The sequence below is a fragment of the Tursiops truncatus genome, chromosome 13 (genome assembly GCF_011762595.2).
Source record: "Tursiops truncatus isolate mTurTru1 chromosome 13, mTurTru1.mat.Y, whole genome shotgun sequence".
Taxonomy (NCBI): domain Eukaryota; kingdom Metazoa; phylum Chordata; class Mammalia; order Artiodactyla; family Delphinidae; genus Tursiops; species Tursiops truncatus.
In genome coordinates this window covers 7,561,185-7,586,004 of record NC_047046.1, presented here as the reverse complement: position 1 = coordinate 7,586,004, position 24,820 = coordinate 7,561,185, and the positions used below count along the sequence as shown (strand labels likewise).

Here is a 24,820-nt window from a genome sequence, read left to right as displayed (position 1 = left end):
CGTTTCATGTGGCAGGGACAGGAGAGAAATCCAGCACAATTTTTTTTTTTAACTATTAAAACACTGGGAAGGAGACATTTGAAAGAAATATGTAAAAAGGAGTTTTAGGAAGATTTCAGAGTCTTTGTACATCATCTTTAATGGACACAAACTTTTTGGACAAAGAATATCCCACAGATGTGCCCAGTTCTGAGAACCTCTGCGTTGGCTGAGCAGGTGTCTGGGGGATGCAGGATGGAGTGGCCCAGGCTTGGAGTTGCTGCTAACAGTTAGTAACAGCCACAGAGCCAAGCAGTGAGGAGCTTCTGCCACTGAAGATCAAGGGGAAATTAGCGTAAAGCAAATTTCTTTCCTTTTTTTTTTTTTTTGTGGTACGCGGGCCTCTCACTGATGTGGCCTCTCCCGTTGCGGAGCACAGGCTCCAGACGCGCAGGCTCAGCGGCCATGGCTCACGGGCCCAGCCGCTCCGCGGCATGTGGGATCTTCCCAGACCAGGGCACGAACCTGTGTCCCCTGCATCGGCAGGCGGACTCTCAACCACTGCGCCACCAGGGAAGCCCCTTTTTTGTTTGTTTGTTTAAATGTTTCCATCCATTGCATTTTTTGTTGCTATTATTTTTTTCTTCCAGTTTTATTGAGATATAATTGACATACAGCACTATATAAGTTGAAGGTGTCCAGCATAATGATTTGACTTACATACATCGTGAAGTGATATCACAGTATGTTTAGTGAACATCCACCAGCTCCTATGGGTACAAAATTAAAGAAATAGAAAAACTTTTTTTTGTATAACTTTTTATAACAGTTCTGTTTTTAAAAATTTATTATTTATTTATCTTAATTTTTGGCTGCGTCGGGTCTTAGTTGCGGCACGCGGGCTCCTCTCTAGTTCTGGTGCGTGGTTTTAGTTGCCCATGCGGCATGTGAGATGTTAGTCCCCCGACCAGGGCTCGAACCTGCGTCCCTTGCCTTGCAAGATGGGTTCTCAACCACTGGACCACCGGGGAGGTCCCTAGAGAAACATTTTTTTCTGTGAGATGAGAACTCTTAGGATTTACTCTCTTAACAGTTTTCATGTGTGACACAGAGCAGGGTTCCCTCTATTTACCATATGGTACATCACATCCCTAGGACTTATTTATCCTGTAACTGGAAGTTTGTGCCTTTTGCCTGCCTTCATCCGGTTCCCCCTTCCCCCAACCCCTCCCTTCTGGTAACCACAAATCTGATCTCTTTTTCTATGAGTTTCTTTGTTTCTGAAGTATAATTGACCTATGACACTATATTAGTTCTCGTTACACAACATAGTGATTCTGTATATTTATGCATACTTCCATTCATTTCCACGTGATCACTACAATATGTCACTGTACAAAGATACTACATAGTTATTGACTATATTCTCCACGCTGTACATTTCATACCTGCGACTCATTTATTTTGTAACTGAAAGTTTGTACCACTTAATCTCCCTCACCTATTTCTTTCCTCCCCCCATGCCTCCTCCCCTCAGGCAGCCACCAGTTTGTTCTCTGTATCTGTAATTCTGTTTCTATTTTGTTACATTTGTTCATTCGTTTTGTTTTTTAGTTTCCACATGTAAGTGAAATCATACAGTATTTGTCTTTCTCTGTCTGACTTATTTCACTTAGCATAATACCCTCTAGGTCCATCCATGCTGTCACAAAGGACAGGATTTTTATTCCATTGTGTATCTTCTTTATCCATTCATCTTTTGATGGACATGTAGGTTTCTTCCATATATTAGCTATTGTAAGTAAAGCTGCAATGAACATAGGGATGTGTATATCTTTTCGAATTAGTGCTTTCATTTAGAGCCATGAAGTTAGGAGTTTCTGCCGTTGAAGATCAATTGGAAATTAGTATAAAGCATCTTTCTTAAAAAAATAGTTTATTGAGGTGAAATTCACATAACATAAAACCAACCATTTTAAAGTGAACAAATCACTGGTATTTAGTCCATTCACAATGTTGTGCAACTACCCCCTCTATCTAGTTAAACATTTTCATAGTTCCAAAGTAAAAACACCTTTGCATAAAGCATCTTTTAAGTTGTAGGAACAATAAAGCCCTGTAACCACAACTTAATTGGGAAGGAATTGCCTTTTGATGATACATCTAAAATGATTAAAAAATGCATTTAAAAGCATTTGGAAGAACGTGAAGAGGCAGTTCACAGACAAAGGCCAATAAAACCTATGAGCAGATGCTCACCAGTACATCAAAGATGCAAATGAAAACAAGACATCATTTTTCACAAATCAGATTAGCAAAGATAAAAATGATGGATAGCGCCCGGCGTTGGCAAGGGTGTAAGGGAACCAACCGGCTGTTGGCGGACGGGGTTGGGGGGTGTGGGGACAGCAGTTTGTTACCCTCTATTAAATTATAGCCTGTCTTCTGACTTCTAGGAATGTAGCCCACAGAAGTACTCACACAGGATGCCAAGACATAAGTAAAAGGATGTCTTGTTTGAAAATATTTTTAAAAATGGAAACAATCCAAATGTCCATTAATAGGGAATTAGTTAAATGATGGCTCGTCAGTACACTGAAACATGATGCTGCTTTTAGAAAAGGAAAAAGAAAAAAGAGATGATAGCTCTCTGCATAGTAACACGGAAATATCTCCAAGGCATAATATGAGATACAGCAAATTGCCAAATATGCATGAATATATTTTCATCTAAAATTATATTTATGTGACTTATATATTTTCATCTGAAATTATAATTATATGGGCTAGAATATATATAAAAGAAATCCTCGAGTCGCATACACCAAACTATTACCCATGATTATCTTGGGATAAAGGGGCAGCCATGTAGAGTTATGGGTAGATTTTCTACTTCATGTCTCAGTACTTGAAAATTTTCACAAGGAATATGTAAAATGTTTTCAATCAGAAGAAAAAGATACTAATTTTATGAAATTGTTAGAAATTTTGACAGTACTAGGTAGCAGTTATATAGCTCCTACTATGTGCCAGGAACCGTTCTGAGTGCTTTATATATATTAACTTATTTAGTGCTCACTACAGTCTTATGGGGTAAATACTGTCATTATCCCTATTTTACCAGTGAGGGACCTGAGGCCCAGAGGGGTTGACTAGCTTGACTTTTTTTTCTTTTGCTTATGTATAATTTAAATTAAGGTATAATTCATATACCATAACATTTACCATTTTCAGTGGTTTTTTACTATATTCACAAAGTTGTGTAACCATCATCACTATTTAATTCAAGAACATTTTCATTACCCCCCAAAAGATACCCCAAACCCATTAGCAGTCACTCCCCATTCACGTCCTTTCCCCACTGATCCCCCACTGCTCCACCCCTGGCAATACCAGTCTACTTTCTGTCTGTATGGATTTGTCTGTTCTGGACATTTCATGTAAATGGAATCATATAATATGTGACTTTTGGTGTCTTGCGTCTTAGCATCATGTTTTCAAGGTTCATCCATGGTGTAGCCTGTGTCAGTTCTTCATTCCTTTTAATGGCTGAATAGTATTCCATTGTATCCACAGACCACATTTTGTCTATTCATCCATCAGTTGTCAGTTGGGTTGTCTCTACTTTTTGGCTATTATGAACATTTGTGTATCAGTTTCTGTGTAGACATCTGTTTCATTCCTCTTGGATGTAGACCTAGAGGTAGAATTGCTGGATCATATGGTAACTATATTTAACCATTTGAGGAACTGCCAGGCTGTTTTCCAAAGTAGCTGCACCACTTTACATTCCTGCCAGCAATATATGAAGGTTCCAGTTTCTCCACAACTTGCCCCTAATTTTTAAGGGTCAGAGCTGGGATTCAAACCAGAGCCTATGCTCTTAACCATCCTCTTCCCTGCCTCTACCCACTCAATGATATTGGAGGAAAGTCCTTAAACATTTCTACTCAAACGACTAGAGAAGGGTGACCTATAATTAGCCGATGCCTTGTCTACCAGCTGGTCGTTTTAGTGTTTTTACCATTTCACCTAATCCTCTGTGCACGTAAACCTGATGCTGGGTCGTCCAGCCTGATACTCTCCTGCGTCCTGCAGCCCAGTGGTCACGGTCAAGTCTGCCTTCAGAGTTCACCTCTGCTCACCTCTTCGGTTTTACCTCCCTCCACCACCAGCCTTCTTTTTCCTTTACGGTTTCTGCAGTTTTCAAGCAATAGTCCACGTCCCATACCTTTGACCTCCTGTGCCCACTGCCTGTTTTTCCGTTACCTCCGTATTTTCTCTGCCTTTCCAATTCACCTTCCCAAACTCAGCTCAGATGTCTCCTCATAGATGTCCCATCACTCCTTCCTCAGTGCAGGCTCTGTGCCGGGAATTTGCCTGTCATCTCACTTCTCCCCTCATGGTGCTTCCATGTCTGTTGTTCCTGCCAGACTGTGAGGTTAGCAACAAAATCTCACTCATTTCTGAGTCCCGACCTCCCGTCACGGTGCCTGGCACAGAGAGGTGCTCAGGAGAGACATACAAGGAGCGTCTCCTCTTCCCACCAGACACGGGCTGGGTGCAGGGGACACGGGGAGAAAACACATCCAAACGATGAGGGGCTTAAAATATAATAAGATGAAATAGCTACCGTCCTTACCCTGGGGCAGACCCAAGTTTTGTGGGGTGTGAAGTGTATTTGGCTTTGTGGGTCCTCTTTTTAAAAAAATATATATATATAATTAAGAATAAAAAGTGGGGACTTCCCTGGTGGCGCAGTGGTTAAGAATCCACCTGCCAATACAGGGGACAAGGGTTTGATCCCTGGTCCGGGAAGATCCCACATGCCGTGGAGCAATTAAGCCCGTGTGCCACAACTACTAAGCCTGCGCTCTAGAGCCGCGAGCCACAACTGCTGAGCCCACAGGCCACAGCTACTGAAGCCCGCACGCCTAGAGCCTGTGCTCTGCAACAAGAGAAGCCACCGCAGTGAGAAGCCCATGCACCGCAGCGAAGAGGAGCCCCCGCTCGCGGCAACTAGAGAAAGACCGCGTGTGGCAGCAAAGACCCAACACAGCCAAAATAAATAAATTAATTAATTAATTAAAATAAGCTACAAGGATATACTGTAAAAAATATATATTAAAAAAAAAAAGAATAAAAAGTGGCTAGTGCCCCTCCCAGGCCTCAGGAGGTATGTGTGCAAGGAAGATGCTCAAGTCTGGCCAGCTTCAGGGAAAATCCACCTCTGGGCTTGAGGTCCTGTCCGGGAGCCTCCCCTGAGATCAGATTCCTAATTAGCGTAAGAGTGTCTGAATTCAGAAGTCGGACTGCTGTGAGGGTGCGATGCATTACAGTTTGATGCGCAGATGGATTTTTGGGGATCCGCGCATTGCCTGTAGAACTGCTGTCAGCTGTCTGGACACCAGGCTGAGGTCTTGGCCCCGCTGTGGGGATGGGGGTGTTTCCTCGCACCCTGCTGACGTTCCTCCCGTCCTTGCAGCATTTTTCCCATCCCTTGTTCGCATGCACGTTCTCGAGGCATAATGTTCCCTTCACTCAGCTGTCAAGGAGGAAAGTCAGAGCCGTGGCTGTGAAGAGCATCCTTCACAAGCAGAGTTTCCCCAGAGAGTTTGCCGTTTGGAGCTGTTGCCCCTTATTTACGGCCGCTGTTAGCAGTTGAGGGAGAGGTTCTTACAATGAGCTTAGCAGCAAGACAGGAAATTCAGAATTTAAAAAGTATAGGGCAACGTGAAAGGGAGTGAGTCATAAAACCTGCGTTGGGATTTGTGGAATTTAGAAAGCGTTCCTTTTTTCTCTTGCAGAAAGACACTCCTCGGGCCAGTTTACGGATCTCCCATTGAGCAGATACAAATCCTCCCAGTGAAAACCCCTCTGGAACTTCAGAAGCGCTACATGGTGTTTATTAACAGGGACAAGGTACCAGCCCTTTGCTCTCTGCCCCGTAAGGTGACCGTGTACTTGGAGCCGGAGGCAGTCTCAGGTATTGCAAGACTCAAGAACGCCGGCTTTCACAGCCAAGCCCGCGACTCCCATCCTGCTTCACAGTGAAAATGGCCATGAATGAGCGGGAATGACTCTCAGAAGAGTCACCTCATTTTCTCTACTCCCAAAAGTACAAGACACATGGTCCACCAAGGGGTTTTTCTTTTCTGATTTCTTTACAAGGAAAAATCTTATAAAGACATACAAGTTAGTTACACTTAGTTGTATATTTGATGACTAATCTATATGGGAAGGCGTAAAATCATAAGATGCCAGAATTGTCCTGGAAAAGCCTGGACATGTGACCATGAAGATAGGAGGGAAGCTTCCTTTCTGTGTCCCTGGTGGAACCTGCGTCTCTTCTCCCAAGGGACCACCGTGCAGGGCACAGTGTATGCGAAGCCCCAGCCATGTGAAATGCAGCTGTCACACGCTGAGATGTCTGGTTCTAGATACACAGGTCCTTCCCTTAAACAGATCTGGAGGTTACAGGTGACCCTGCCAGGCCCGGCCTGGGGCCCGGTTATCTGAGTCTGAATATCTAGTTACATCTTCCTTTCTAGGTTGGACTTCAGATCTTACCAGTTGATGGCAACCCACATAAGACATCTGCTCTTATATGCCACCCCAGCGGGGCGGCTGGAATGGACGTTTCCTATGACGGCCGCTACACCTTCACAGCAGGAGGGCAGGACCGGTCGGTGGTGCAGTGGGAAATCAATTTAAGGTACGTGATGCGGCGAGAAGCTTGGCCCCATAAGAAGGGTGTCAAGTGGAGACCCCTTCTTTTCACTCAGGAACAGCAGGCAGGTATTAAACCCCTACAACATGCCAGGCACTGTGCTAGACCTGCGGGTACAAAGACAGCCAAGACTCAGGCATTGCCTTTGGCGTGCTCCCTGTGACACCCGCTCATATTAATGTGCAGACAAAAGGTTACTGTTCTGTCCCAGGGACCCATGGTATTTGCAGGTGAGGCCATGTGATTCCACCTCGCTCACCCGGGCCCCATGAGTTACTTCTCACCCTGTCGCTGCCTGCAAATTCACACCAGTTAGAGAGATCTAGCCTGAATCTCCAAAGAGTGTGTTACAGAAATAGTAAGAGTATCGTTTGAAATGTGTATTTTCAGTCTACTCTTCTCACCCCCCTGCCCTGAGCTGAGAATCTCTGCCTAGGGCGAGGCTGGAGAATTGCATGGTTGAGCATCAGAGAGACACGGACTTTGAAGTCAAAGAGACAAGGGTTCAAATCTGAAGCCTACTCTCTGCTAGCTGTGGGCCCGAGGGCAGGTTTCTTAGCAGCTCTGATCTTTGGATTCCTTGTCTGTGAAATGAGGGTACATGGGGGTAAAAATAGGGACTTTTACAGGATCCTTGTAAGGATCAGGTAGGCTGATGTATGTAAAGCACACAGCACAGAGATAAGGACTCAGCAAATTAATCATTTCCTTTTGTCTCTTCTTCCTCATAAAGGCATTTGCTTATGAGCTCAGGATCTTTGTTACTAAAAAAGGGGGCACCCACTGTGGTGATCCTCTCATCTCCCCAAATTCAGCGAGCAGCCCCAGCGCAGAGCCAGTTCCTTGCCTGACCACCTTCTCCAAGCTCCTGCCTCTCAGCCAGGGTCCCACTGAGGAGCTGGGTAAAAGCAGCTCGGAGACACCAAGCTTCCTAAAAGAACGAACCTGATTCATGGCTCCCAGTAAAAGCATGCCCCTTACTGTCTGCCACGTGCACATCTTTCTTCTGTGCAGACATCGAAGCTTCGCCCCTTAACCTGAATAGGAGCAAGAACAGCCAGGTTAATCCGCTTTGGAACCGCGGGGGTTTCAGTTTGCATTTGCAGCTCTGACCTTCACCTCTGCCTTCACCTAAGAGGGCAGATCTTGGGAATTTAGAAGCTGGAGGTGAGCTCTCCCCTTGAAAAGAACCTCCTGATCACATCCCCAGAATGAGCTGCTTAATTCTTGGACACTAGCCTGTTACCTGGACTGATGGGGCAAGCAACACCCTGGTGAGAGAACAGAGTCTTCCTTTTTTCGTTTTTGTCCTCTTCTCAATCATCTTGGGATCTGCACTAGTAGAGATTTAAAAAAAAAAAAAAAAAAGCACCCACTTTCCTGTAGCTTTCCTGTGCATGGCCAGAGTCCAGGCTTCTGAGAATTTCAGTTTAATCTGTTTCAGGGACAAAAGATCATTATAAACTAATTAGCACTTCCTTGCTGCTTCTGGTGTTTTAATATGTTCAGTGCTTCACTAATGGGAAGAAATATAAAAACCCTAAACAAGTAAACAAACAAAATTCCCTACCAGATCTACTGATGGTGAGTCGTAGGGTGAAATGAAGATGATAAGTCCTCTCACGTTCACATTATTTTAACCAGTGCACTCCTAGGCCCCCAAACTATCATTGCAGCATCTCAAACTTCCCCTGGGAGACCCCTTCCCTCATCTTTCCCCCTGTCTTGTCTGGCAGGCCACCCTCTTTCTCTCCTTGTCTGGCATCTGTTTTAAAATCCCCCATTTTTGTGCTCAACCTCACACCCCCCTGTAATCCTGCTGCCTTGCTCAGACAAGAGCAGAAAGACCTGGATTCAAATCCCACCTCCCCTACTACTTGCTGTATGACCTGAGGCAAGTCCCTTCCCTTCCCTGAGTCTCAGTTTCTCCGTCTGTTAAATGGGGATATTATCACCATGTTCAGCGCTGTTTTGAGGGTGGTGATTTCTACCATTGCTATTCCCCCTCCTCCCTACCCCCCCCGGTCCCCTCCCCCTCCCCCTCCCCTCCTCCCCCTCCCCTCCTCCCCCTCCTCCCCCTCCCCTCCTCCCCCTCCTCTCCCCCTCCCCTCCTCCCCCTCCCCTCCTCCCCCTCCCCTCCTCCCCTTCCCCCTCCTCCCCTTCCCCCTCCTCCCCTCCTCCCCTCCTCCCCTCCCCTCCTCTCCTCCCCTCCTCCCCCCTCCCCTCCCCCTCCCCTCCCCCTCCCCTCCTCCCTCCCCTCCTCCCTCCCCTCCTCCCCTCCCCCTCCCCCTCCTCCCCTCCCCCTCCCCCTCCTCCCCTCCCCTCCTCCCCCCTCCCCTCCCCCTCCCCTCCCCTCCCCTCCCCTCCCCCTCCCCTCCCCTCCCCTCCCCCTCCCCTCCCCCTCCCCCTCCTCCCCTCCCCTCTCCCCTCCTCCCCTCCCCCTCTCCCCTCCTCCCCCTCCTCCCCCTCCTCCCCCTCCTCCCCCTCCTCCCCCTCCTCCCCCTCCTCCCCTTCCCCCTCTCCCCTCCTCCCCCTCCCCCTCTCCCCTCCTCCCCCTCCCCCTCTCCCCTCCTCCCCTCCCCTCCTCCCCCTCCCCCTCCCCCTCCCCTCCTCCCCCTCCCCCTCCCCTTCCCCTCCCCTCCCCTCCCTCCTCCCCTCCTCCTCCCCTCCTCCTCCCCTCCTCCTCCCGTCCCCCTCCTCTCCTCCCCCTCCCCCCTCCTCCTCCTCCCCCCCCTCCCCCCCTCCCCCCTCCCCCCCTCTCCCCCTCCCCTCCCCTCCCCCTCCTCTCCCCCTCCCCTCCTCTCCCACTCCCTCCCCCCTCCCCCTCCTCTCCCCCTCCCTCCCCCCCCTTTTTTTTTGCAGTATGCGGGCCTCTGACTGTTGTGGCCTCTCCCATTGCGGAGCACAGGCTCCGGACGCGCAGGCTCAGTGGCCACGGCTCACGGGCCCAGCCGCTCCGCGGCACGTGGGATCTTCCGGGACCGGGGCATGAACCCGTGTCCCCTGCATCGGCAGGTGGACTCTCAACCACTGCGCCACCAGGGAAGCCCCCCCCCCCCGCTTTTTTTGTTGTTGTTGTTGTTGTTGCTAACATGAAAGCCTTTGTTTTTAATTTGGTTGATACACATTTGACAAAATATTTTAGAATAAAATAATCCATGAACAGGCACAAGGTATTTACAGTAACAACTGTGAAAAACATAAAACTGATGTATTCTTAAACAGTAAAGTCTATTTATAAATTTTTTTGTCGTGAATCCGGAAGACTTTCAGTTCTGCTCATTACCCTGGTCTGAAGCCCCGACAGATGGTGTGTAAGGCCCAGGAGTAGGAGGTGCAACTCTAACACATTTGGCAAGTAAGGACCATCTGTTGGTTTGAGCTCACGGGGAAGTGAAGGGCCAGATCTTGGGGTTAGGTGCCCTTTCTCCTCCCCCTGCTTTCCCTCCTCCCCCTCCCCCTCCCCCCCTGGGGAGCATTTACTGGGCTCTTGCTATATGCTGGTTGCTGTGCTCACTGTTTCTTGGGCTTTAGCTCATTCCCCACAGCACTGAGTATATTTCTGGGCACACACACAGTAGGTTTTCAATAAATGTACCTCCATCTTGTGCCTCAATGACCTCTTTTTTTGTGGCAAGCATTAGAACCCAACTTAGGCAGAAAGGGGAAGTTACGAGCGGGTCCTGGGGTCTCGGGTCACCGTACTGCGGGGAGAGCAGACCAGCCGCCCTCAGCATTTGCTCTCAGCTTGCCTCTGCTGTTGCTGTCACTCTCTGCAGAGCTGAATTTCGTCACTCAGTGGGAACTCGGCCACTGACAGTCCCCAGATTTCACACCAGAGAGAGGGAGTCTCTTGCCCCAGCTCGGTGGGACAAGCCCAGCCCTGTCCCTCTATCTCAGGTCAGCTGAGCTGACAGTGGCCAGGAAGCAGGGGACATGGTGTAGTCCTGACTGCTGGAGGACCGTTCCCAGAGAATCCAGAGCTCTGTGAGTCTGTCCCCTGGGGCCTTCCAGGTGGTGACAGGCTCCTCCATGTCACTTGGGCCTTTACCTGGCCCTGCTTCAGAATCAAATGGCCAATAGTGGCCTCACTGCCCTCAGAGCCTGTTGGGATTGGGCCTGGGCCTGGCCTGGAGGCCACAGAGCGGGAGCCCTCTCAGCTGGACACCTGCCTCGATGGGTAATATCAGAGCCAAGAGCCAGGTGAAGACTGAGCCCTACTGGAGATGGTCCTCAGGCCCGCCTGGACCCCAGGCCCACCTGGAGAGTACACCAGCTCCATGGACCTCACGCAGCCTGCTTGGGTGGGGCTTGTGCGGGGCTGTGACAAGAGGACCGAGGACTGTTCTGTGGCTGACTCTTGCAGGAGAGCTGTAGGTGCACCTCAACACCCAGTTCAACAGTAATCATAGTCCTGAGCCAGGCCCTGGGCTTTCCATGTATTGTCTGATGTGTCCCCACAGCCATCCTGTGACGTAGGCACTGTTGGTATCCCTGTTGTACAGATCTGGAAACTAGCTCCAAGGGGTTCAGTGATCTGCCCAAGCTACGGAGTAATGTGCTGGGGCTGGGATTCGCATCAACCCCACACCTCAACAAAGATTCATCACAGGAGAAAAATAAAGGGCTTCATGTGGAATCCTTTCTGTGCACTCACTTTAATTCTCACAACAATCCCCTGAGGCAGACCCTGTAATTATTTCCATTTTACAGAATAGGAAGCTGAGGCCCTGAGTGGTTAAGTCACTTGCCCATGATCACCCTGCTTGCAAGTGGCAGAGCCAGGGCTCACAGGCATGTCCCTTTGACTCCAGCTTCTGTATACATAACCACTTCCCCGCCATGGTCTGCACAAAGTGTGTCTTAATAACCCTACAAAGCGGCTAATGGTCTGATTAGCAAAAATCCAGTTAGTGGATTATTAAGATGATTTCATATTATTATTAGCATTTTGTATGAGGTAAAGTCAGCCTCATACAAAAAGTAGGTTTTCTTACCACTTAAAGGGCCTATTTTTGGAAAAATCTGACCCTGTGTTAGAGAGCAGAGGGCTATTTTTATCTGACTGGCGTGGGTCCCTTGCGGCCTCCAGAGTTTTTATGGAAGCAATTAGCGACGGCCATCCACCTGTGCCACGTCCCATTCTTCTGGCTCTGGTCACATGCAGATCTAAAGTTACAGGAGGGCCACTGGGGAGACTGTGGACTCACCACCCTCCCTCCCTCCCTCCCCCCAGAGATTTCAGACAAATTGCCAGGCATCTGCCCTGTCATCCACGAGAGAATATCATCGTCATTAAGGCGGGTGCCCTGTACCACCGGGTTCCACACTTGAAATTGAATTTTTCATTTGCAGCTTCATTTTGGAGGGCATTTACTTAACAAGTTTACAGAGACCCTAATCGCATCCTCGCTGTAATACCCTCCGGAGGTCCGCAGCTGGGCAGCCTTGCGGTGCATTGTGTTCCTGACTGACTGCTGGCTAATAACGATGTTTCTCTCATTGTTCTAGTGCCCTGGAGGCAGCAGTTTCTCTTGGGGGCGAAGACCTGACCCCATTCTATGGTCTGGTGTCTGGTGGCAGGGAAGGAAAATTCTACAGGGTAACTATCCTCAGAGTAAACACTTCCTGGTAACATCTAGTTAAGTCTGTAAAACAGATGTGCCCAGGGTTAACCTTCTTGCTTTTTGCCAAAGCTGTTTTCCCCACTGAGCTTAAAATGTACTTTCTAGAAAATGTCCTTGAAGTCTAAATGGCTGCTTCAGACTTAAGCCAAAAATGCATGTTGTGTTTCCACTTCATTTCCACATAGGAGCTGGAAGACTATTTTTACTATTCTCAGCTCCGTAGTCAAGGTATTGATACAATGGAGACCAGAAAGGTGTCGGAACACATCTGCCTGTCGGAGCTTCCTTTTGTCATGAGAGCAATTGGCTTTTACCCATCGGAAGAGAAGGTAGGTAGAATGAAAACAAGAACAGCCGTGAGATGTGTTATTTATAAAAACGACCTCAGGGAGCAATCATTATAGGTCAAAGTAAAAATTTAACACTATTCTTACGTAAATGGATCAGAAAGGAGGTCCTGGGCATAGCAGATGCACTGCTTAGAAACAGACTTGCCATAAAGATATTCTTGTAAGGCGGATTCCTTACCAGAGTTTGATGTTGGTAAGAGCATGGGCTTTGGAATTAGACAGAAGGCCCCTAGCTACATGAGGACCAGCCTCATCCAGTTCAAAGAGTTGATGCCCGCACAGCACTTGGCACAGAGTAGGCTACGTAGGAAGAGCTCAGTAAATGCTCGCTGTTGTGATCCTTTCCCTGTAGTTGCCATTCACCTGGCCTGTGTGAATGGGCTGCTCCTGCGAGGTGGGTGCTCATCCTGGGCTGCGGATGGAGCTCAGGAGATGCAGCCGCTCCTCAGAGCCTCGTAGCACACCCCATCTGTAAGGGGCTCCCAACAGGGACCAGAGGAAATGGTCCTCGTGGAAACTGGGGCTTAAAATGCAACTGATTGGGTTCTCTTACTGGAAATGCTAACACATTCTTATCGTAGAAAGTTTGGAAAAGATACACAAGTGGAATGAAGAAAATAATTACCTATAATCCCAGTACACAGAGACAACAGTTATTGTTATCTTCCTGGATTGATTTATATATAATGTGTATATATATATATATATATATATATATATACACACACATAATTTTAAAAAAACTAATGGGTACCATATTGAATATATATTTTTATCCTATATTTTCACTTGATATTATGTAATACGCATTTCCCATTTCATTAACAATTCTCTGAAAACTTGATTTATAAAGGATATAGCTTAATTTTAAAACTTTGTCTGATTTAGAAAATAGACCTGTAAAGAAGAAAATAGAAATGCCTCAGAGGTAATCATTATTAACATTCTGGTGGACTTCCTTCTATTGTTTTATGTTTAGCTATAGATAAACAAAGGATTGTCATTATATGGTGTATATAGGCATATATGTCAACGTTTTGCAGAGTACGTGTGTATGTGTATGTATACGTGTATAGCAACATTCTCAGTAACTGTTGTTTTGTGAGCATGTGGTGAAAATTCCTCGATAATATGCTTTTTACCCCTGGCTTTATTAAGATATAATTGACATATAACATTGTGTGCATTTAAGATATTCAATATAGTGATTTTATATACGTATAAATTAAAAAATTATTACCACGGTGTGGTTAGTTAACACATCCATCCCCTTGCATAGTTACAATTTTTTGTGTGTGATGAGAACTTTAAAAATCTACTATGTTTGCAACTTTCAAATATACTGTACTGTATTGTTAACTAGAGCCCCCATGCTGTACCTTACATCCCCAGGACATGTGTATCTTATAATTGGGAGTTTGTACCCTTTGACCACTTTTCACCCATTTCTCCCACTCCCCACCCCCTGCCCCTGGCAACCACCAATCTGTTTCTGTTTCTGTGAGTTTGTTTGTTTTTGTTTTTTGTTTTTTTTTGCGGTACGCAGGCCTCTCACTGTTGTGGCCTCTCCCGTTGCGGAGCACAGGCTCCAGACGCGCAGGCTCAGCGGCCATGGCCCACGGGCCCAGCCACTCCACGGCATGTGGGATCTTCCTGGACCGGGGCACGAACCCGTGTCCCCTGCATCGGCAGGCAGACTCTCAACCACTGCGCCACCAGGGAAGCCCTGTGCAGAAGCTTTTTGGTTTGCTATAGACAACATGCTTTCGAAAGGCTGTATACTCAGTTGATCCATTCCCCAGCTGACAGACACATAGGTTGTCTGAAGTATTTTGGCTGTCAGAGACATGGCTGTGATGCACATCTCTGTGTATGGTTTTTGCATACTTCTCTGATTATTTTCCTGGGTCAGAGTCCTAGAAGTAGAATTACTGGGTCAGAGAATATGAACTTTAAGGCCCATTGCCAAATAGTTTTCCAGAAATGTAGCATTTTGCAGCTCACCATCAAACATATATAACTCCTGAAACCCAGCTAAGACTCAATGTTCACATTAGGTGTCCGAGCACATTTTAGTGATGTGAGCTGTGGTCCCAGTCATTTCCCTTGGCTTCAGTGGCCTACCCAGAATCACCTTTTTTTGGGTGCTCCAAGTATGACTGGAAGGTGACTTTTATTCTCCAAGTAGCATCTGGAGAAATGAGTTTTCAGAGCCCATAAACCCAGCTGAGTCTTGAATGAGTACCTTAAAAACATCAGGGGGACTTCCCTGGTGGCGCAGTGGTTAAGAAGCCACCTGCCAGTGCAGGGAACACGGGTTCGAGCCCTGGTCCGGGAAGATCCCACATGCCGCAGAGCAACTAAGCCCGTGCACCACAACTACTGAGCCTGTGCTCTACAGCCCACAAGCCAAAACTGCTGAGCCCCCGTACCACAACTACTGAAGGCCACACGCTCTAGAGCCCGTGCTCTGCAACAAGAGAAGCCACAGCAATGAGAAGCCCGCGCACCACAACGATGAGTAACCCCCGCTCGCTGCAACTAGAGAAAGCCTGCGTGCAGCAGCAAAGACGCAACGCAGCCAAAAAAAGAAAAAAGTCAGGGATTCTTTAAGCTCCTCAAAAGGTCTTTTGACCAGTGTTCATTTTGTAAAAGTATATGGTCAGAAACAGAAGCAACTACCCGTAAAGTTTGTGCGACCCACATAAAAGTGTTCCCTAGAGCTGTGTTTCTAAAGCATGTTCCTTAGAACATTGTTTCCCAAACTGGCAACCTGCAACAGAATTACCTGGAGCATTTATTAAAAAATCAGATTCCTGGGCCCCATCCCAGACCTAGCCAATCAGAATCTCAGTGTATGGGGCCTGGGAGTCTGCATTTTCCACTTTGCCCCTTACCTGGTAGTCCAGCCGGGAAGAGGCCCTCCTCCACAGTGCCGCAAAGACTCAGTTGCTACCTGCAGTGTCTAAGGATCATATTCATATGAAACTCACCAAAATGCCATCATGGGGGCTTCCCTGGTGGCGCAGTGGTTGAGAGTCCGCCTGCCGATGCAGGGGACGCGAGTTCGTGCCCCGGTGCGGGAGGATCCCACATGCCGCGGAGCGGCTGGGCCCATGAGCCATGGCCGCTGAGCCTGCGCGTCCGGGGCTTGTGCTCCGCAACGGGAGAGGCCACAGCAGTGAGAGGCCCGCGTACCGCAAAAAAAAAAAAAAAAAGCCATCATGAGCCAGATGTCTCACATTTCCTGTAAGCACTCAGGAGCCTCTCTCTGATGGCTGCAGATCCAAGCCTTCCTACTAGGGAAGCAGCACTGGGTAGCAGCTGGGAGCACAGACTCCTGGGTCAGGTGGCTCTGGGTTTGACTCCTGACTATAACCACTCGCCAGCTGTGAGACTTGGTCAAGTTTCTGAACCTCTCTAAGCCTCAGTTTCCTCATCTGTAGAATGGGGCTAATAGTAGTACCCAGCCCCTGGAATTATTGTGACGATTAAATGAGTATCTGATTAGTACAGTACAGGGCACATGTTAAATGTTTGAAAAAACACCATCCAGTGTTATTACCTCCACCATCCATCCTGTCCTCGTCTCTGGATGTGTGATTATAAAAGGCCTTTAGATGAAGGTCTCTGTGACCCTGTGGATCTTTGTTTATAATACCCTCTCTAAAATCAGTTTTTTATTTTCTTGATTTGTCTGGTAAAGAGACTTTATGTAAATGGCCGAAAGTCATCATGCTGATGGCAGCCTTCTCACTCAGGATTCTTGATTTTAAACCCTGGGCCCGTGTAAATGTGTCCTCTGCAGTCCTGCTTTGTCGATAAGGGAATTCTGGGTGTTTATCCTTTGTGACTGTCACCCACCTGCCACATGAATCGCTGAAGGAGGAGGGTGGCACAGAGTGGCTGTGGTTTTTCTGCTTCCTCTAGAAGTAAGAAGTGTAATTACCAAAGGCTCACTCCGTTGTCCTATCATTGGCCAAAAATAATAAAGCTTAACAACCTATCGAAATCTTGCTGATGAGTAAAAAGTACCCAGAGGGACTTCCCTGGTGGTCCAGTGGTTAGGTCTCGCTGCTTTCACTGCCAAGGGCCCCGGTTCAATCCCTGGTTGGGGAACTAAGATCCCACAAGCCACGCAGCGTGGCAAAAAAAAAAAAAAAAAAGTACCCAGAAAAAAAGGTTAGTCTGCAACAAATGTTATAAAGTGACATGGAATATTATTTTACCCACATTAAAATGGTCATTGCAAGGTTGTCACTGACTGTTGTGTCACTGACTGTTGTGTCCCCCCCACCAGCTGCTAAAAAGGGGTTTCAGTGCCCCACTCAGTGTCTTCATAAGTCCCCTGGAGTCCAGGGTTTTTAATCCACTTAAAAAATAAATTTACTCTTTGGAGATGTTTTCTGAAGGCCCCCGATCCAGTTGTGGCCACATCTGAGTGCAAACACTGTTCGCTGATGAATTAGTTTATATCTGAAGCTCCGAGAGGAGAACTTTTTGATCTCTAGTTTCCATCAGATTTATAGCGATTTTAATAAAAATGTTTTCGGGGCTTTGAAACTTTTAAACCCAGGCTTCGTCATGGTTAATGAAACATTTCCTCTTAAGATGCAGCTGTTCCCCCTCCCCCGAGAAGTGGCATGAAGAAGTATGTGCCGCTGATAAGAGTATTTTCACACTTGGTTACTTGAAAGACTTAGAAACACAGACTCAAGCCAGCCCCCCAAGGCTCTACATTATTTATATCTTTTCTTACGTCATTTTAACTGCCTTGAGGATTTGAATCTAGTCAGTGTGGTAGATTGAAGCCAAATTATACAAGAATGTAACCCTCCCCAAAGAATCCCTAACCATTCCCATCTTCTGCAGAACACAGCCAAAGAGGTGAGGTGGGCTGCTCTTACAAATCTTCATTTTTTTTTAAAAAGAAAGATCTTCAATGTTTATAATGTTATAAACCCTAAGTTTGGGTTCCTAAGTTAGGGCTCTTCACAGTTTGTATAGCTGATTTCACATATGAGAAAGTGTCATCTTCCAGCTCTACAGATATATTTTCCCCCCCGGGACTTTGGAATATCGTGTTGGGGCCTGTGCGTCACGTGTGTCCCCTGGTCACTTGTGGCTATGTTTCTGTTTAGCTTGCAGAGCGTTATAGATTCTTGATGGGTTTTTGCAATGAATTAACAGCAGTTCGACCACTTAGTTCTATAAATTGAGGCCAATCCTGGCAGAGAGGTGTGTGCCCAGCAAGAGCTCACATCGTGGAGGCTCAGCAGATCTTGGTCGGACGAGTACACGAATGAACGATATGCTCACCAGTCATGTTTGACTGCAGAAACAATAAGGAAGACAGAATCCCTGACATTATTGTTTGATCTCAGAGTAATGAATAGTAGCCCTAACTATTTGGTATACTCAGCAGCTTTAGCCTTGTTTAGGAGGGTTTGGAGAGGAAATAATCACTTAACTTTTTAAACGTGCTTACCTTTGGACCCAGCAATTCTGCTTTTAGGAGTATATCCTGCAGGAAAACTCAGGCAAGTGTAACAGTGATGTACTGCGGGATAGTTTGTAATAGTGAAAAATTAAAATGACCTTAAGGTCCATTAATAGGAGATGGGGTGAATCAAGTAAGGCACACCTACACTCAGTAGTTATTAAACAGTGAAATTGACCTATGATTCTTTTTTTTCTGTCCTCTTCTTTTTTTAATTTTTTAATTTTATTTATTTGGCTGCCTCGGGTCTTAGCTGCAGCGCACGGGCTCTTTGTTGCCGTGCGCGGGCTTCTCTCTAGCTGTGGCACGCGGGCTCCAGAGCGCGTGGGCTCAGTAGTTGCGGCGCATGGACTTAGCTGTCCCGTAGCATGTGGAATCTTAGTTCCCCGACCGGGGATCGAACCTACGTCCCCCGTATTGGAAGGCGGACTCTTAACCACTGGACCACCAGGGAAGTCCCTGACGTATGATTCTTGACTCAGAAAGAATGTGCTGGTTTTGTTGTTAAAGGACAGAAGGAAAGTTGCAAAAGAGTATGTAAAGCATGACCTCATTTCATTAACAATAATATATAGATCTCATATATGCCTAGCAAAACTGAAAGAACTTCTTCCAAACCTTTAACGACACTGACCTCTGAGGCACGGGATCCATGAGAACTTTTACTCTCTACTTTCTACATATCACCCCCATCAGCTGGGGCCTCTGGTACCAGCTGGAACCCAGCCCTGGCTCCCACCCATAGTCTGAGCTCGGGGCTGCCCTGGGGGCTCGCGCTCTCCTGGCCTCGGGGCTCCCCCGTGTGCGTGTGCACACTCCAGGTCATTCCAGACGTGACGCTCAGCATCTTCCTCCTTTTCCACAAACACAGAAAGCCCACCCACACAAGACAGCTTCCCTGGAACACTGGGAATCACCAGAAGGATTCACGCATAACCGCCTTCTGCAGCAGCTTACCTAAAACTCATTAGACCTTCTCCCCCGTGCCGATGACCACCCCCAGGGGGGCTTCCTTGCTGGTCTTGACCCCCCACCGAGCTCTGCTCCCCCTCTTCCTTCCCTGAGGAGCACCCTCTCCCGTCCCTCTGCTGGCCGTGCCAGTTCAGCTCTTAGCTTCTATTTCCAAATCTGCAGTATAAGCCCATCTCTAGGGTTTACAAATGAAAAAACTTCCCATTTAGTCGCATCCACTCTCCTTAGAAGACCATCGTGGCTGTAAATTGCCGGGGAGAGGGGAGGCTCATACATGCATTTCTGTAGAATTTAATTTTTCTTAACTACAAGCAGTAGCTTGTATTGCTTTTGTATTCAGAACAAAACCCAGAAAGATAAACGAACAAATCCTCCCCAAGCCTTGTGTGCTAATCTTTGTGGCTAAACGGCAGTCCCAGCTGGGATGGAGGGAGCGTAGCCAGGTGGCACAGCCGCCCACCGTAGGAGGAGGAGAAATTTGAGCCAACGGTCATGGGCACAGTTTCCGCTCTGATGAAGACCCCAGGGGAATTGGGAAATTTGCACTTTGAAGAAAGGTCCTCAGTGGGTTGGATTTGTTCTGAAGCATAAATATCACGAGGTGTTTCCATCCTGAAAGTGAGAGAAATGGCCCACTGCTGTCGGGAGGCCTTCCTGGTCCACTGAGAACCCTACTCCAGGGAGCACTGCTGTTGTCACACTTACAGCATCTAAAGAAAGAAATACTAAAATGCTGCGCGGCCACTAAAAAAGAATGCAGCTGATGATATCAATAACACCAACAGCGGCAACAGCAGACCAGCCCTTCTCGCTTGAGCGCTCGCTGAGAGCCAAGGACCGTGCCAGCCCCCCTGGCGTTTAGTCCTCACGGCAAGAAGATGCTTTTATCATCTCCATTTTACCAACCAGGACAGTGAGGCTTAGGGGGATGAGGAAGCGTGCACGGCCACTCGGGGCCGCGGTCTGTACCCCAGCTGGCTGGTCTTAGTGCAAACAAAAGTCAGGACATCAAACACTGGCTATTGCTGAGGGATGGGGAATGGTAGAGCACTTTATTTCTATTCTTTACATCCCCAGTGTTTGCATTTTTTATAACAAGCACATATTCATCTTTACTGGTTTTATGATGGTAAAAGAATAGATCATAGTCATGGTGAAAATTACATTTTTAAAAACTGATGGCATTTGCTTTGTTACGTGCCTTTGCCATCGCTTCACCTCTGTATTATATTTCTTTTTTTTTTTTGGCCTCACCGTGAAGCATGTGGGATCTTAGCTGCATTGGGGGTGCGGAGTCTTAACCGCCGGACTGCCAAGGAAGTCCCTATTTTTCTTCCTTTTGTTATTATTATTATTATTTTTGGCCACGCCTCATGGCTTGCGGGATCTCCCCTGACCAAGGCAGTGAAAACGCAGAATCCTAGCCGCTAGACCACCGGGGAACTCCCTATTGTTTTCCTTTTAATCAACTTTATTGAGATATATCACATATCATACAATTTACCTATTTAAAGTGAGTCAATGGCTTTTAGTATGTTCACAGGGTTGTGCAACCATCACCACTATCGAATCCTAGAACATGTTTATCACCCTAAAAAGAAACCCTGTACCCATTAGCCGTCACTTCCCATCCCCCCTCCTCAGCCCCTGGCATCCACTAGTCTACTTCCCATCTCCGGATTTGCCTCTTCTGGACATTTCATATAGATGGAATCATGTGATGTGCGACCGTTTGTGTCTGTCTTCTTTCACTGTTTTCAAGGTGCATCCATGTTGTAGCATAATCAGTACTTCACTCCTTTTTCTAGAGGAGTAAAGAAAAGAGAAGCCACTGCGGTGGCTTCTCTTGTTGCGGAGCTCGGGCTCTAGGCGCATGGGCTTCAGTAGTTGTGGCTTGCGGGCTCCAGAGCGCAGGCTCAGTAGTTGTGGCACACGGGCTTAGCTGTTCTGCGGCATGTGGGATCTTCCTGGACCAGGGCTCGAACCCATGTCCCCTGCATTGGCAGGCGGCTTCTTAACCACTGCACCACAAGGGAATTCTGTCATTCAGATTTTAAAACCTTTAAAAACATTCACCTGGGGTGGGGAAGAATCCCCGGAAGTGCTTGCAGCCTGGGCCCCGTGAGGGGCTGGGCAGAGGTCACCATAAAAGGCGCTGGGAATGGCGGTGTTGTCATCTCTGAGTCTCCCCCCGGCCGGCAGACAGCAGGGAGAGAGCGCTGTGGCCCAGCACCAATGACTGGCCTTCTCCTGGGTCGGTGTCCAGTGGGCAGGACCTGACGGGAGGCAGCTGTTGTGCAGATAGTTACTGGAGAGGGGGGCAGTTGTGAGTGACAGAGTGATGCGCCAACAGCAGAGGCATCTGCAGCCCTGGAAGCTGCTGCCCAGACCCTCCTTCCCTGCCCCAGGTCAGTGCGAAACGCCGCCGCGATGGGCCACACGGAGGGGGTGTGAGGCGAAGAGGATGCTGTGAGGAAAGACTGTCTCCTCATTTGCCAGGGACGGTCTAGAGAGCACTAGGTGTGTCTAAGGAGGAGGGAGAGTCCTTCCAGCCCGCGAGTCTATGAAACTATCACAGAAGAAACCGACACGCACCAGGAGCCCCTTTATAAAGACGAGGAATGGCTCCAGTTCAAGTGTATCATGTTCCTCTCCGTTTAACAGGGAGGTTATAAAACTTAATTATAAGACACAATTCTAAGGCCATCGGTGGCTTCCTGTGGCTGACAACAGGATCGCAAACCCAAAGGCCTATGGGGAGAATGACAGCGGCAGGAGTAAAGCAGTCCTGGGCCAGGGGACCCCGGCCCTCCAAGGACAGGCCACCCTTACGTCTCGGGGCCTGGGCAATGGTACCAGCAGAGGTCCAGGGGCCGACTGTGTAAATGTTTAAAAGTTATAAATCAGGAATTCCCTGGTGGTCCAGTGGTTAGGGCTCTGCGCTTTCACTGCCGAGGGCCCAGGTTCAATCCCTGGTTGGGGACCTAGGATCCTACAAGTTGCATGGCGCACGGCCAAAAAAAAAAGTTATAACTCAAATGACAAGCTGTTGAATAGATACTCGGCCTCAACAGTTCTACCTTTTTTTAAAATTTTTAATTTATTTATTTATTTATTTATTTTTGGCTGTGTTGGGTCTCGTTGTTGCGCACAGGCTTTCTCTAGTTGTGGCGAGCAGGGGCTACTCTTCGTTGCGGTTCACGGGCTTCTCGCTGCGGTGGCTTCTCTTGTTGCAGAGCACAGGCTCTATGCGTGCGCGGGCTTCAGTAGTTGTGGCTCGCGGGCTCAGTAGTTGTGGCTCACGGGCTCTAGAGCACAGGCTCGGTAGTTGTGGCGCCCAGGCTTAGTTGCTTCGCGGCACGTGGGATCTTCCCGGACCAGGGCTCGAACCCGTGTCCCCTGCCTTGGCAGGAGGATTCCTAACCACTGCGCCACCAGGGAAGCCCCCCTTTTTTGAGTTTTAAGAGAACTTCTTCCATGGCCTTATTGTGCCCACGGTGTTTCATTCATTCAGTAAACGTTTCTCTGGGCCCCCACGATGTGCCGGGCTCTGAGCAAAGCTGCTGTGGAAATAGAGATGAACGCTATTGCTACAGCTTAATGGAGGAGACAGATGTGGGCCTGAAGAATTAGAATATGCCTCACAGCTGCCACCCACCATTGCTCCGTGATGAAAATCACAAGCCGGATGCTGATTCTTTTTGGCATGAGCGTCACCTCTGCTAGCTGCTGTGGTGTAAGAGCTGGTTCTCAAAGCTGTGGCCCCCAGACCAGCAGTCTGTGTTTTTTCTTTTTTTTTTTTTTTTGCATTACGTGGGCCTCTCACTGCTGTGGCCTCTCCCGTTGCAGAGCACAGGCTCCGGATGCGCAGGCTCAGCGGCCATGGCTCACGGGCCCAGCCGCTCCGCGGCATGTGAGATCTTCCCGGACCGGGGCACGAACCCGCGTCCCCTGCATCGGCAGGCGGACTCCCAACCACTGCGCCACCAGGGAAGCCCCAGCAGTCTGTGTTTTAAGGGGCCCTCCTGCTCATGTTGATACCTGATAAAGTTTGAGATCCCATGCCTTAAAGCCATACTTCTCAACCTTGGCCACACCTTCATATCCCCTGGGGAGCTTTTAAAAACTATGACTGATTATACTCCACCCCAGAACAATTAAATCAGGGTCTCTGGGAATGGGGCTGAGGCCTTAGAATGTTTAAAGCTCCCTGGGTGAATCAAACGAACCACTGCCTTAGTGGATGACAGGCCGGCGTGAGAATGCCAATAATAGGCCGGGCTGAGCCAGCCAGCGCACTCTGGGCGACCGCGGGGCCTGGGAAGGCTCTGGGCATTCCATTCGGGCTCCGAGGTTCCTCTCCCAAGCACGAACCTCGTTTAGACACGTAGCAGCACCTGCCTCTTCAACTAACCCAGAGTAGGCTCGGGAAAGAGACGTCATGATGCTGAAGCTGCCAGCTCTCTGCCTGTTAAGCAGTGATCTTCGGCCAGTCATTTGGGGAAAGAGAGTAAGAGGTGAGTCACCTACAGAGTGGTTTGTGCCAGGAACGTTCCCTGAGATCTTTGGAACGCTCCGGGTGTGAGTAACTCCAGGCACGTTTGGATTCCTTCTTTGTCCTCTTCGGGTTAGTCTCCCATTTCTCAATTGAGTTTGAATCGTATATCGTGTTTGTAAAGTACACGTGTCATTTACGTTATAATTTATGTATTTATAAATTATAATTTATGTTATAATTACATGCATTGTAATTAGCAAGGGCATAGGAAGTTTAGGAATCACAAGAACAATTACTGCCGGTTGAGTGCTGACTGTGTTAGGCACTGTGTCAGCACTTTAGATACATTGTCACGGTAAGCCTCAGATCAGCCCGCTGCAAACGGTTTACCATGTTACTCCCTTTTTCAAGACAGGAAACTGAGGATAAGGAATGTTAAGTTACTAACCCAAAGTCATATAGAAAATGGCAGAACCAGGTTTTGAACCTAGGTCTGCCATCAAAGATCATAGTGTTAGCCCCAGTCTCCTTTGGCTCATAGTAAGTGGTAGCACATGCATATACTAATAGTATTAAAATCATATAGTAGAATCTGTAAATAATATATGCTACTGGATAGTTTTATTTATACACAAAATTGTACATAATTTAACATGCAGTTGTACATAATATAAACTCAACAAATGCTGTATATGAAAATGTTACCAATTAGAGCTACTTGCATAGTACCAATTATGGTTCGTTTGTATCCATAACCAATGATGTTATATCTAAAGACCATTCCTGGAATGTTGCATTGAAGATATATGGCTTCTTTGAAAATATTAGGTGATTACTAAGATACACTGTAAAAAGGGGAAAAGCAGGATACAAAAGCAGGATACAAAAAAGGATATATACACGTACCAGTTTTGCAAAAAAAAAATAGACACATGTGTTTTATATGCATGGGAAAAAGTGGAAGGAAGGTACCGCAGATCTTTCACAGAAATGATGGCTGGACTGCAAGAGGTTTGTATTTTCTTCTTGATACTTGGGGCAAGACCAAGACACTAGGATGTTCCAGACAGGCTAATATTTGGCATTGCTTCAAACTGGTGCTCTTTCCATTTTTGTTCTACATTTATTTAGTGGACAGGGAGAAATTGGCTATCTATTGATAAA

General features: G+C 47.6%; 1 protein-coding gene across 7 annotated transcripts in view; it reads left to right on the top strand.

The window, feature by feature from the left end:
* The window catches only part of CFAP251 (cilia and flagella associated protein 251), a 68,927-nt gene that overhangs the window by 39,184 nt on the left and 4,923 nt on the right, over positions 1–24,820 (top strand). For 5 of the 7 annotated variants that reach the window (XR_012325106.1, XR_012325107.1, XM_033836830.2 and 2 more), the window contains 4 exons: positions 5,787–5,901; positions 6,531–6,694; positions 12,221–12,311; positions 12,522–12,665. Coding sequence is in view for 4 of the 7 variants with exons in the window: in XM_033836830.2 (XP_033692721.1) it covers positions 5,787–5,901; positions 6,531–6,694; positions 12,221–12,311; positions 12,522–12,665 (514 nt within the window). In the remaining 3 variants the exon portion in view is untranslated. Of the gene's footprint in view, positions 1–5,786; positions 5,902–6,530; positions 6,695–7,442; positions 8,759–9,974; positions 10,068–12,220; positions 12,312–12,521; positions 12,666–24,820 lie in introns of those variants that run through there. The other 2 variants (XR_012325108.1, XM_073790012.1) reach the window with 2 other exon arrangements.